This window comes from Lemur catta, chromosome 1 (genome assembly GCF_020740605.2).
Source record: "Lemur catta isolate mLemCat1 chromosome 1, mLemCat1.pri, whole genome shotgun sequence".
Lineage (NCBI taxonomy): Eukaryota > Metazoa > Chordata > Mammalia > Primates > Lemuridae > Lemur > Lemur catta.
The window spans coordinates 212718421-212732142 of NC_059128.1; the positions used below are offsets into that span (position 1 = coordinate 212718421).

At 38.2% G+C, this 13722-nt stretch overlaps 1 protein-coding gene across 11 annotated transcripts in view; it reads left to right on the forward strand.

Moving 5' to 3' along the window:
- LOC123630380 (LIM domain containing preferred translocation partner in lipoma) overlaps positions 1-13722 on the forward strand; it is a 648766-nt gene that overhangs the window by 309489 nt on the left and 325555 nt on the right. For 9 of the 11 annotated variants that reach the window (XM_045539905.1, XM_045539916.1, XM_045539906.1 and 6 more), the window contains one exon: positions 12829-12954. In XM_045539905.1, coding sequence (XP_045395861.1) covers positions 12829-12954 — 126 coding nt within the window. The remainder of the gene's footprint in view (positions 1-12828; positions 12955-13722) is intronic. The other 2 variants (XM_045539914.1, XM_045539915.1) reach the window with 1 other exon arrangement.

A 13722-nucleotide genomic window follows, 5' to 3' on the forward strand; every position in this document is an offset into this window, starting at 1 on the left:
TGGAAGGCAAGACCTTTCCCCTTCTGTATTTTCTTCCTAATGTTATGCAAAGTGCAAGAGCTTTGGAGCAAAATGTTTGAGTCCCAAATTCCAATTCTTCCATTTACTACCTGAGTGACCCTAGAAAGGTCTCATTTTCTTTCTGACCCTTGGTATCTTCTTTTGTAAAGTAGGAATAATAATATGTATTAATCTATAGGATTTCTGAGAGGACCTAATGAAATAATGTGTATGAACATGCCTTTTGACACTTGGGCACTTCTCCATTGATAATGACAGTGTAGTGGGAGCTGTTCTCCTCCCATGTCCCCAGTGGTGACTGTGTCCCAGGCTGTGTGCAGTGGATTGGGAAGCTGGCTAGCAGCGCTGCTGGCTATAGGATATTTCCCAGAACTGCCTTGGAACAGGAATTTCAATCGAGATAAAATGATGATCAGATTTAGGATGCTTATTAGAGAGCTGATGCATCTTTTATTGCTAGAAAATATGATTCCTGCCATTTTAGATAATTTCCCTTGTATCTTAGCCTTTGAGATAAGACATAATACGTGTTTTGCCTTCTCCTTCCTGCCTGCTGGGATGCTGCCACTTCTGCCCATCTTTGTCCCTTCACATTAATCAGCTAGTGGCTCTCAAAACAATGTAACTGAATGTACTTCCTCTATAGAGTTGTTATCAGTGACCTGATTTTTGAGATGGGTATTTCAGATTGTATTTTGTTAGTATCTGCTCTATAGTTTCTGTATTTTCAACTATCAAAATTACACACTAAATAGAAACAGAGAATTTGGGTTCCAGTAAATGACTATAAATGGGAACAAAAAGAACAACAAAAACAAAGAAAATTTTAAGCTCCTTATAATGTCAGATAGGTTCCATTTATGTAACTGTGTAAAGAGGACAACATTTTTAAAATAGAAGAAAACACAGGAAGTAAGCCTACAACCTTCACTTTGCTGTTAAGAAAACAGAGGCTTAGAAAGGGACAGTGATTTGCCCAGGGTCACGCTACTGAATCGTGGCAGAACTGGGACAAAATGCCCAGGCTAGTGTTGCTCTGCTCCCTGTGCTTACGTGTCCACCTCCTTGTTCACTACAGAGAATTCTGAGGTTGCACTGCGTAGGTAATAAGTATCTTGTCTGACTTTTCTGTTTGTTTTCAAAGTCTTGTTGACTTTTCTAGGTCAACATTCCTAAATATTCCGTCATGTTCTGACATTAGTGCACTTGTAAGTTTCTTAGGAGAAAACTACTATATTATCATCTTTGACTTGACAGCACAGTTTGAGTGGGAGGACCAGGACCAGGAAGCTTTGATTCAGGTCTCCATGCCCCACTGTTGTCACCTGGCTGATAGACCAGTAGTAAATCACTTAAGCTTTCTGGTTCTTTTTTCCCTTTTTGGCAGGATCATGGGATCTTAATAGATGCTAGCAGAGGTTCTTCCTTTCTCCGGTGTTTATGAATCTAAGTATCTTCATCCATTTTTAAATCCCCCTTCCTGGAACTTCTGTTGTACTTGCTCTTTGCACCTCTGTGCCAGTACAGCATTTGGAACTGGCTTGAGGGTACACTTTTCTCCTCTGTCATTTGTTGATCTTGTCCCACCTGTGAAACTGAACATCCTTGTACAATGCCTGTGCTCCTCTTTTCTACAAAGTTTACTCATCTGGAGGATCGAGTGAGAGGAACTTTCCTGTTTATTTCCTAGGTTCTTAAGATCAGTTAAAATAATGTATGAGATATCACTTTGCAGAAGATATTTTACAGTATAAGGTGTTATGGTCTTAGTCCTATTTTAACACCTTCACTGAACTGTGATCCCAGGCAAACAAAATCACCTCTGCAGGGGGATTTTATTATCTTTAAATGAAAATGTTGGAATAGCTACTTAAATTTCTCTTCTAGTTCTAATATTTGATAAGCCTGAGTTCCCTTTTCTATGGTAATCATCTATAGTCGATTATCTTGCACTTTCCCAAACATCCTGATCAATGGTGCTTGGCAGATAGAATCACAACCACAGATATTTGAAGGAATTTCCCATCCTCTGTCCGTTTCCGTGGTATGTCCCTTTGCTTTATAGCTCTGGCTGCATGACATGGAATACAGAACATGAGAACTGAACACTTTTTCTTGGATTCCAATTTTGGTAACATTTTCAGAGGTCATGAAAGGGTTCAAGAAAAATAAAATGTCAAAATGATGAGCCAATGTATAAAGCTAACATCAGATTTCTAAGTATTTGTACGTTGAGGAGTGTGAGGCGGTGACTCTTGAAATTTATCATGCCCCAAGTCATTAGACCTGTGTGATCAAAATGCAGAATAAGAAACTACCTTCCATGAGGTATTAAAACACTATGAATAGCTAAATTACCTGGCGTCTTCTATTTTCTACTGTGAACTGCAATGGGGACCAAAATGTTTTAGTCAGTCTGTTTAATTCATAGGTTCAAACAATTTTTGTGCATCCCACCCATTCCCCTTGCTAAAATATGAAAGTTTTTTTAATGAAAAACTGTTTTTTCCTCTAACTTTAAAAATTTTTGCCTACTCTTTGTATTATTTCATTTTTTTTTTACATTTTTTTAATTCTTATTTCAGCATATTGTGGGGGTACAAAAGTTTAGGTTACATATATTTCCCTTGCCCTCCCTCCCCGAGTCAGAGCTTCAAACGTGTCCATCCCCTAGACAGTACGCATCACACTCATTATGTATGTATACACCCATCCCCTCGCCCCCCCACATCTGCCCAACACCCGATCAATGTTATTCCTGAATGTGCTCTTAGGTGTTGATCAGTGAAATGTATTATTTCATGCTAATTGTGTTATGTAAAGATTCCTGGGAGAAGCCTATGATCTAGATGATTTTATGGATATCTTCATAGATACTTTAAATGGGTATATTTCCCTTTTTATGCACATACACCACATGCATGCACACACACACACACACACACACACACACACACACGAGTGCAGAAAAGGCAGCTTGGCATAGTGTTTGCTAAACTATGTCTGTGTACGTCCTGGCAAGGTGGCTCTCGAGGATCCTGTTTCTTTATCTATAGCTTGCCTAGATAATCTGCAGCAGTGGTTTTCAAACTATCTTTTATAAAAGTGCTTCAGGGAACATTACTGGGGTAGATGGGGATGATCCAGTAGGTGGAACCCTAGGCCTCCCCTACTTGTACACAGATTAAAGCAACTCTGTTTTTATATGTTTCATATAATGAGGTTCTATGCATGATGCCATTTTCGCCAGGGGATTCTGCTGCTTAAAAAGAATGTGCCAAATGTCTATTTTACTGTCAGATAATAAGTGCTGTCGTAACTATTCTTATGATTTTTTTTTCTTTTTTGATGGATAATATGTGTATTTTTCCATATTATCATATAACTATTCTCATGCAAATCGACCTTTATTTTAATTGTAAGCAGATGCTTTAAGAATATATTATCAAGATTTTTTATTTTATAAGAGAATTGGGTAAAAATAATTCAATGAATAGGTAAATACAGGGATAAGTGAAGGATTTTTGTTGCTTTTGTTTTTGTTTTTTGCTTTCTTATCTAAGTAGAGCAGTGAATAATGAGACTGCTTGTGCATACTCAAGTACAGACTACTTTTATGATGCCCTGCCCTTACTTATAACCGAGTTGGCTTAAACTCTGAGTTCACTTAAACTCTGAGTTGACTTTAAACTGAGTTGACTTAACTGGTGGGTTTGGTCTGATTGCTGGTGGACAGCAAAGATAGTGGCAGGCAAGTTGTAAAATGTCATTATAGATTCATATAATATTAGAGGTTAAAAAAATAAAAGAGGACCTGGGAGGTTCATATCCTCATTTTACAGAGGTAAAAGTTGAGTTCAGAAAGACAAAGTGACTGCTTGATGGTGTCACAGCTGACTTGGCTTCCTGCTGTCATCTCCGTGAATGAGTGGGTCTTGTGTTGGCCACTTCAGTAGGTCTGATTGTGTGAAACAGAGACTCCCTTGGAGTATCTTCAAATCATGGCATTTATCTTAAGGGTCCTTATGGATGAGATCTGGCACTAGAAGGCTCAGGGTCATGTCAGATCTGTGGCTAAACTCTTACCATCTTTTATTCACATTCTTTTTTTCTCCTTTCTTTCCTCTTTTCCCTGTTCATTTGCTTCTCAATTATTTGCATGTCTATTGTTCTTTCTCCAGTGATGGGCTTTCTATCTCTTTATATGTCCTGATTATTAATAATTAGCCATGAATATTATCCTTTTGGTTGGTCATGGCCATAGCTCATCCTTGTGGCAGTTTTGTTACATGTTTTTTAGTTCAGATTTATAAGGTGAAGAGATTTATTTGCCTAGCTCATCTTTTTGTCATAGACCAAAGGTTAGGTTCACCAGCCTGTTTGTGAACCCTTGTTCAAGTGCCTCGCCTTGGTTCTGTGGCTTCGGTGTTCTTAAACGGAGTCACATGGTCCAAAACATGGTTGTTTTGGCAAGAAGGCAGGGGGCAGGAGATGTGGGTTGGCCAAACATTATCAAGTCTGGGTGTGTTAGGGCTGAAAGGGATAAAATGATTGGGAATATGAAAGAAATAAAAATTGAAGAATTTATCAAGCCTAGCGTTTAGATTTTACCTTGACATGTTTTGCTTTAAGTATACTAGAACCATGAGAAACTTTGTCTTCTGTTGTTACAATATTTCTTGTTTATTCAATGCCACGTTCCCAGTTGTCAAGCTAGTATTCATTCTACTGTACTTCGAATTGTGAAATGTTTTCTCTTTTATGAATGCTCTTGTATTCACTCTAAATGTGGCTTTTGAGGCACTTTTCCCCAGTTCCCTTAACCTATGGAGTACATGATGTTCTTAGATAATAATAAGATTCAAGTTTGGGTCCGGTTTTGCATGTTAGAAAAGTTTAATTGTGCTTCTATCACCATTAGATAATAAGCTTCTTAGGGAAGGGGACTGCCTATGTTTTTAAATCTCTGTCTCCTCCACATGGTTTTACACAATCTCAAAGAACATTGTGTGTTGAATATCTTTTGGCAAAGGTGCAAGTAATATTATCCAGTAGACTATAAGCATCTTGAGGGTGGAGATCATGCCTTCCTTCGACTTCAAACTACTTAGCACAAACTATTTCATAGGACAACATGGGAGGGAGAAAAGCCATCCACACAAATCAACAGTGAGAGTTCCCCTATGACCATTGGTATCATGGAGATTTAGACAAAGAAGAGTCGGTTATCAAATCAATAGGGTTATCAGCAATGTCTTCATGGAAAGGGTACATTTGAGGAGCTACACATAAGTAGGTTTTTGGAAGGGTAAGCACTTCAATTAAATGAGTGGGGAAGAAGATGCACATCTCAACATGAGCTAAGGCATTTTTTTTTGTGCTAACTTCTAACATTTTTGGTCTCATTTTATGAAGTGCCATTTCTATTAGATAAAATAGATTATATTTGCTGTAATTCTCACCACTGAATACTGCCTGTCTCGGCCTTACCAGAATCCTCTGATGAGCCTGCTTATATAGCATGGGAGATTCTATTAAGTGGCAATGGTACTGTCTCCATTTTTGTTTTTATCTAAATTTTTCATACTACTATTTGGATTGTCTATTGGTATTTTCATGCCACCATTAACCAAATGGCATAACATAGGTTGTTTTTAGATTAAAAAAACTATAAATTCACTGTGCACACACACATGCACACCCACTCCTATACCCCTGTACATATGTTCTTAAATATTCACTGTGTTAGAAATCCACTTAGAACCATTTTCCTCAGACCAGCACCGTTGTTATCTCCTGACAACTTGTTATTAATAGAAATGTCTCACCTCAGACCTAGAGAATCAGAAACCCTGGCAGGTAGAGCCTGATAATCTATGTTCTAACAAGTCCTCCAGGTGGCTCTATATAGTCTAAGATTTGAAAACCACTGATCAAGCACTGTGTTCTTCATAGTTAATTCCTGGCACTATTACACATGTTAAGATGCACAGAAGCCCCATCTGCTGAAGCCTCCCGCCACCCACCCTCCGTAGCTCTTATTTTTACCTTTGATCAAAATACTTTTGAAAGTAACCTACTCAATTGACAGTCAACCAAAGCATTTATTTTGAGACTGTGGTCAAAGTAATAATTAAGCAGCTAACATTTATTGAATACTAATTATGTGAACACTTGACATGTATGAACTCATTTAATTTTTACAACTGTGTGAGGAACCCAGAGAGCTCTGATAAATTGTTTAAGCCCACAAAGCCAGCAAGTGGCAGACCCAGGCATCAAATCCCTACAGACTGACTCCAAAGCCTTTACCACTATTCTTTTTGTGTTAGGGGTGCTTTGAGAGAATGCTTTAATAAAAGTGATCACAAACAAATAAAACAAACATTGATTGTATCCTCAGTTTCATCAAAGATAGATAAGTGATTGATCAACAGATTAGATACTTAGGTTTGTTGTTTATAAAGATTACACTTTTTAAATTCCTTTTGTTATCACCATCTTTTTTTCCACTTATATTAGAAATAAGGGAGTAATGAACTTTACTGACAATAATAGAAAAAAAACAAACAGTGGAATTCATGTTGCATTATTAACACATTGACGGCCACACTAGAAAAAAAAGAAATTTTCCCTGGGGCCACGGTGTTTTATTATGAAAATAGAATAAAAACTTTGAAAACAAAATGATCCTTTCTAATTTAATGAAAATTTTGTGTTTTTGTATTTTTTCCTGTGGGTGAGTTATATTCAACTTGAAAAATAGTTCATGTGACTCTCAAGGTGAAGAGACATGTGAGTTACATATGCTTCATGAGGCCCTGGTGCAAGGCTAGCCTGAGTTAAATATAGCTCACATGGCAGTTATTGAAAAGAAAATAAAAATTGAATATGAAGATAATGTACTGTTTTGTGTTACTAGACTCCCAGGTTTCCCTAAGTTAAGATAGCTTTATATCCCTGAGCCACCAGGGAAAGCTTTTCTTTTTCTAATGAATCACAAAGGGAAGCCCAAACTTGGGTGGGGTCTGGGAGCTCCTTTGTGTTCCATTTGGGGTCAGCCCTAAGGAATTTCTAGAGCTTTGTGAAGCATAACTGAAAAATAACTGATTTAGTACATTGAAGATAGTTTTCTCTAAGGATTATTTGGTTCCCTTCTCAGGTCTGTTATGTAACAGTTATATACAAATGTTGGCTTTTCAGATTCTTCTTCTGTGATGTGTCAGTATAATTGTTTGGCCACCTCACAGACGATGGAAGTTGTTGATGATTAAGGTCAGGGTCTCTAGTTCTAGAATATAAGCTCCCTAGGGCAGAGACTGGTTCTTAATAAACTTGACTGTTCCCATTGAACTTTTGTTTCCCTTAACAGCCTGAACAAAACCTCCCTTTTTAGTAATTTTGGTTTGATCATTAGGTTCCTGATGTTTTTTTCATAGCTCAAGACATTACAGTTAGTTCTGCTCCCCTACCTCAAAACTGAAATGAGTACTTAACAAGTAAATTGTTACTATGCTAGGCAAGATCCATTTGTTTTCATTCATCAATAATGAATGCTCTCCCCGTTTCATAACCACTAAAGCCATAATCAGTTCAGGCAAGGATCATCTATGGATGCTAAAACCATTGGGTGAAAGGTTTTTGACATGCAGAATACTAACAGCATTTCAAAAGTATGACCTCATAGTTGATTTATTAATTTCTAAAGGAAGAGGACACTTTTACAACGGTGAAATTTGGTAGACGCTACTTTAATCAAGGCATCAAACTTGGCATCACCAAATAGGGGCCAAACCGACATCATAAGCTTCCTGACGTGATACAACGGGAGGGACATTGCATCATGAATGTAATATTCCTGCCAAACTTGTTTAAGCTGAATCTAATCATTAAATAAAACCAGATTGCCGAACTTTTGTGAGACACCTGGCCTGAATTCTTTCAAAAGTCAGCTTCATAAAAAACGAAAAATAGACTGGGAGCCTACTCTAAATTAAAAGAGACTAAAAAGGCATGTCACTTCAATGTGTTATCTTTGAGTCGAGTTTAGATAGAAATTCACAACAATAGATAAAAAGACATTGCTGGTACCACTAGTGAAATTTCCGCATGTGTACATGTAAGACAATATTGCACCCATGTTAAATTTCTTGAGTATAATAATATTATTGAGAAATTAGGAGTTCTTAGGAGGTACAAGCTAAGATACACATTGGTGTTCTATACCATCTTACAAATGGTTTAATTGGAACAGCAAATGGAATTTATGTAGACAGTGTGGTGAAATGTTGGCCATTAGTGAATCTAGATGAAGAGTGTGTGAATGGAGTTCATTTTACTGCTTGTACAACTTTTCTGTGAGTTTAAATTTTTCAAAATAAACGTTTGGATATAAAGAAGGATGAAGATAAATAGAAATGAATGCCGTTTCATAGCTCTTTATTAGTAGTCGTTCTTTGTCATTTGTAGTTAGTAGCTTAGTGATAGTTGGGCTAAAATATTACCCATGTAAAGTCTTAACAGTGGCCTGACTTTATTTCACTCACATACTATGCATTTTGCTTCTGGGATCTTGTTCCATGAACTTACAGTGAGGGAGTCATCAGCCTGTAATTCTACTGGCAGCACTGAGAATTATGATTTTCCAAGTCATAATAAGCCCCAACTGTGGTTTGGTGAGCTTTTATCACATATATATTTGTAGAATGAATAGAAATACATTTATATCATCGTATGACTGGTTTATTCATGGGGGTTTGGTGGTTGTTAGTAAAAGAATGCAGTCATTGGATACTTTTTGTGTCCTACCTGCCATCGTCTTATCCCACCTTCGTATACCAGTCCTTGCTACAGTGACCAGCTGTACACAGGCATGACCTGCTAGCACCTGGCCTCAGCTGCAATATCTTTCACTCATTTTCTGTCCTGGGCATTCTCTGCCACCATCCTACTTCTTGACACAGATATGAGAGAGTATAAAACCCCATAGGCAACCTGAAATGGCTAGAAAGCTGGAGCCTTAGTACAAATATCTACTCCCCCATCCCTCAGGTGGAACAGTCTGAGGCATATTTTACAGGACTCCTTGGAGGACTCCTAGGAGGACGGAGTCCTAGTTGCCCACGTTGCTGACCAGCTCAATATAACACCTTTGAGTTGGCTTTCTTTTCTTCTCTGCTTAACTCTTCATAGTCCCTCAGTACTGTTTCTTGGGATTGGTTCCCATAATAAATGACCAACATGTAAACTTTTGTCATGGGCATTCCTTTTTTTGGCACAACCTAGGCTAAGGCAACAAAATCTTTGGAATCTTTCTAGTTATGGTTGAAGAGTGTGGGGGTTGTCATTATTACAATGACCACTTTATAAAAGTTTGCACAGGATCTGGAAAAGTCTTTAGGCAAAGAGTCAGGAGAACCTTCCTTGTTGTTTGGCCTTGGGCAGATCATTTAACTATCTGGTAACTGGCAAAGCTACAGTGATAGTTAAAAAGAAAACATGTTGGTAAGTCTGTAGGATTCTTCTATCTGGTTATAGGACTGTTGTTCCTGGTATCCAGTAGAAGGTGCCAGGAATAGCAAGATAGCCCTTATATCTAAAGGTACAAAGAGAGTAAATGAGAATACCAAGAGAAGGACTGGTGGTAGGACTTGGGGCGGGGCATTGGAGACATGAGAGTGACACAGAGTCCCATTCTAATTCCTAATGAGGATTGAAATGTAGAAACAAAGCTATTATCACATTTACATGACTGCCACCTCATGTTGCCCTGTTGTCTGGTTTTTGTGCAAAATTCCACAGCGTCAGGCTGGAACTTGTTAATAAATTACATCAACCTAATAGGAGAAACTGAAAATGGGGAGCAGTCCCAACTTAGAGGGAAGGGAGAGTAGGGAGGCTGGAAACCAACTGAAGTTTTACAAGTACAGGCTGGTTGTTCACCATAATTACTTGTTTCATTGTACAGCTCAAGGTAATTCTGTGACTTTTGAGTCTTAGTGGTTACATACTGCAGTGACTTAGGGCATAGGCAGTTGATATACTTTCTGCTACAGTAAAGTACAGATGTTGAAGAGCTGATTAAATCCCGTCTCTTTACCAATACCCCAAGGGAACACTTAATGAATGATGCTTCCCTTAAGAAGAATAATTAACAATAGCTGTATTATTCATATTAATTTATAGTTACTGGTTGCTATAATTAATGCTATTTATGAAAATCATCATAATTATAGCATTTTACAATTTACAAAGTATTTTCCCATCCATTTTCTTATCTGAATCTTGTAATATCCCTCTGGCTTAGGTGGGGCAGGTGATGTTCTCTTCATTTTATAGATGAGGAAACTATGGCCCAGGGAAAAATTTAATCAGACTCCAGTCCACCACACTTGCCAATATATTATGCTGTCTATGAGTATGTGGAGATATACTTATGAAATTCATGTTTATTATATTTTATGTCCGCACACAAGAGAATCAAGTTCACTTGGTTCTCAGTTGCCTTCCATAGCAATAGTGTCCTACCTTTCCTGGTTATGACCCTTTACCCAGAATTTTCACATGAAGTTTAAATGTTAGAGAGATCTTTTTCTTAATAGTACCAAAATATTTCATAGTTATTAATGCCCTTTGAGATAAAGATGAGATCACCTGTGATAGAGGGATTAGACCCACTGGCTTTGGAGAGTTTAATCAGACTGGAAATTCAGACTCTGAGAAGATAATCAGGCTGTCATATCACTGTTTTTCTATTTTTGGCTGTGGCAAGGAAAATATCTCAATTTCACAAGGCCATCCTTTAAATCTAGGCCATGTAGCCTGATATACACATAAACACATGTGTAGACATGTATGCATACAAGTGTGTGCACACTGAGCCTGTTTGGTTCTTTTTAAATACCATATCCTAGAGCATTTGCTGCTTCCTCTTGTACATCTGGCTGCTTTTACCCAAAGACCTCGGTATGAAAAAGATTATTGGCTGGACCTGTGCCAGAGCCTGTCATTATTCATTCATTTATTTATTCAAAAAATACTCATTAAACACTTACATGGGTCAGGCTCTAAACAAGATTCTAGGAAAACAGGAACAAAACAGACAAAATTCTTGCTCTCATGAAGCCTACATGTTCTAGGGGACAGACTGACAGTAAACAGACAAATATACATAAAAGGTATTGTTAGATGGTGGGAGATAGTTTTAGAAAAATATACAAAACAGGGTGAGGAAATAGGGTAACAAGGAAGGGCATAACATTATGTCCAGAATGAGACTATCACGAGGCTGCTCTAGATGATGTGAAATGTGAAATCTGTATTTAACGTGAGCTCTCAAACAAGGAAGCCCACTGTCCTGTGAGGTGTGGATGGTTATCTAGATTTGGCTTCAAAGGCCTGGGCCACAGCTTCATAAGCTTTTGATGTTAACAGTGTACCTGGGATAGTCAGGTCCAGGAGGAAGTAAGTCATGCTGGCTAAATTCATAAGAGACTGACCAACACAATACACCAGATCCCATTAAGTTGCTTTTGTGTGGAGACATTTTAAATAAGTTCCAGGACTCAGGGAAGGTGGCTTGGTCAGCAACCTACTAGGACAAAAGGAGCTAGTTTTCTTAATAGGCAATGCCACTACGCATTATGCCTGACATCGCATAGTCACTAAAAGGATGGATTTACTTCAAGGGTTGTAAGATTTAATGCTGGCCTATCAGGACACTCTAGTTGTTGTTGTTGTTTGCTGTTATTGTTGTTGCTGCTGCAGATATTCTAGTTTCCTGGCTAATGCTTTATCTAAACTCATGCAGACACTAGATACTATCTTGGTATTTAACCTTCTTAGACAAGTCCAATCGAGTTGATCAGATTATAGTAACTTTCTACTGTTTCATTCCTATTGAGTTTTGCTGAAGATATACTTAGATCTCTTGATGGAGTTTTAAGAGACACTCACATCACACCTACATGATCATTCTTATATTGTCACTTCAAAATCTTATTTTCACTTCACCCTGCCTCCAAATCCTAGGGCAGCCTCACTTTATATTTCCTTGCTCTGAACTCTAGGCAGTTTGCTGGTTTTTCCCAAACCTTCTCATAATTCCTGGCAAAGCCCCGTGGCAATGTTACTGCCCTATACTCTCCTCTTATTGATTCTGAGTGCAGGTAAACAGGCATTGACTTACGAACTCCATAGGTCCTGACTTCATCATCAGTGCTCACTGCCACTTGCTTCCTCTGCAGCCCTTTGGCCAGAACCCTGAGAGGTCTCTTTCTAGTTCATGTTTTAGGAGCATTGCTTGGGTCTTGCCGTCTCCCTCTCACACATGCACTCCTAATAATACCGACTGATCCCAGACGCCCAGGCACTCTCATGTCTTCAAATGCTGACTCCTCTCTCTGGACTGTCGGTTTCCCTTCCTTGCCCCTTGCTGCTCCAATAAAATGTCATCATTCTTGGCAATGGTTTCTGAACACAAACAGCTTGTGAGATCTCTTCAGTTGCTTTTGCCTCTTAAGTGCGGGGATGGAGGCATTTATTTTCTTGCATTCTCCTCCAAAAAAAAAAGAAAAATGCTTCTAAATAAATGTGTCTGGAGGAAAATCACCTTATATTTTTCAGTTTCCTTGTCTGTCAAAAAGAGATAATTTTACCCCCAGTCTATCTCACTGAGATTTTATAAAAGCTGAAAAATAAATGAGGGGCAGAAAAACTTAGACAAAGCCATAAGATAACCTGAGAAATTTGCACTTATAACAATATCAGTGGAAATTTCCTTTCTTAACATGTATGTGTTGCTCCAAGCAGGGAAATCCGGGAGGCAAGACCCTGGAGGAGAGACGCTCCAGCCTGGATGCCGAGATCGACTCCTTGACCAGCATTTTGGCCGACCTTGAGTGCAGCTCCCCCTACAAGCCTCGGCCCCCCCAGGTTAGTATTGCCCATAATGTCTGTCAACAGGGAACACCACCAGTATTCCACTGTTATCTGAAAGAACAAGCTCCATCTTACTGCCTTTAATTCTTTTTGATCTTGTCAGAGCCAATGGTCTAAGTTGTCTTTTTATTTAATATCAACATGTGTTAGTTCACTGGCAGAAATTTGTTAAACTGACTTTATGAGTACTTCATTGAAAATCACACAGTGTTATATAAAATATTATAAAAATGTAAATCTCTTCTTATTCCATTGCCCTTTTCTTTTTCTAGCTTTGCCTATATGGATGGATATTTTATTACATTTTGTGAACTATCTTCACAAATATGATTTAGCTTGGCTATGGGAGGCTAAGGTGAGGGGCAATGTCTTTTGTAACGAAATTCCGTATGTTGGAGATTGAGGTAATTTCTGTTTTTTTTAGTCATTGCTGTAAGTAATGCTGCAAGGGTCATATTTGTGTATATTTTCTTTGGAGCTATTTCCCAGCCTCAGACGCCTAAGAGTGGGTTTCCTACAATAAGGAGTAAGACCACTTTATTTACTTTTCTTTACAAAGGTTGTGAATAGCTTATACTGGCACCAACAATTTGAGTACATCCGTTTCTCCTCAAATTCACTAGAATTTTGTGATAGCAGTTAATCTGTGTTTTTTTAGGTGCAAATGGTGCCTTGTTATCGGTTTTCCCTTTGCATTTTTACTCACTTTGGAGCTTGGCTATTTTTCTCCATCTTTGCTTATTATCTGAATTTCTGAAGCCT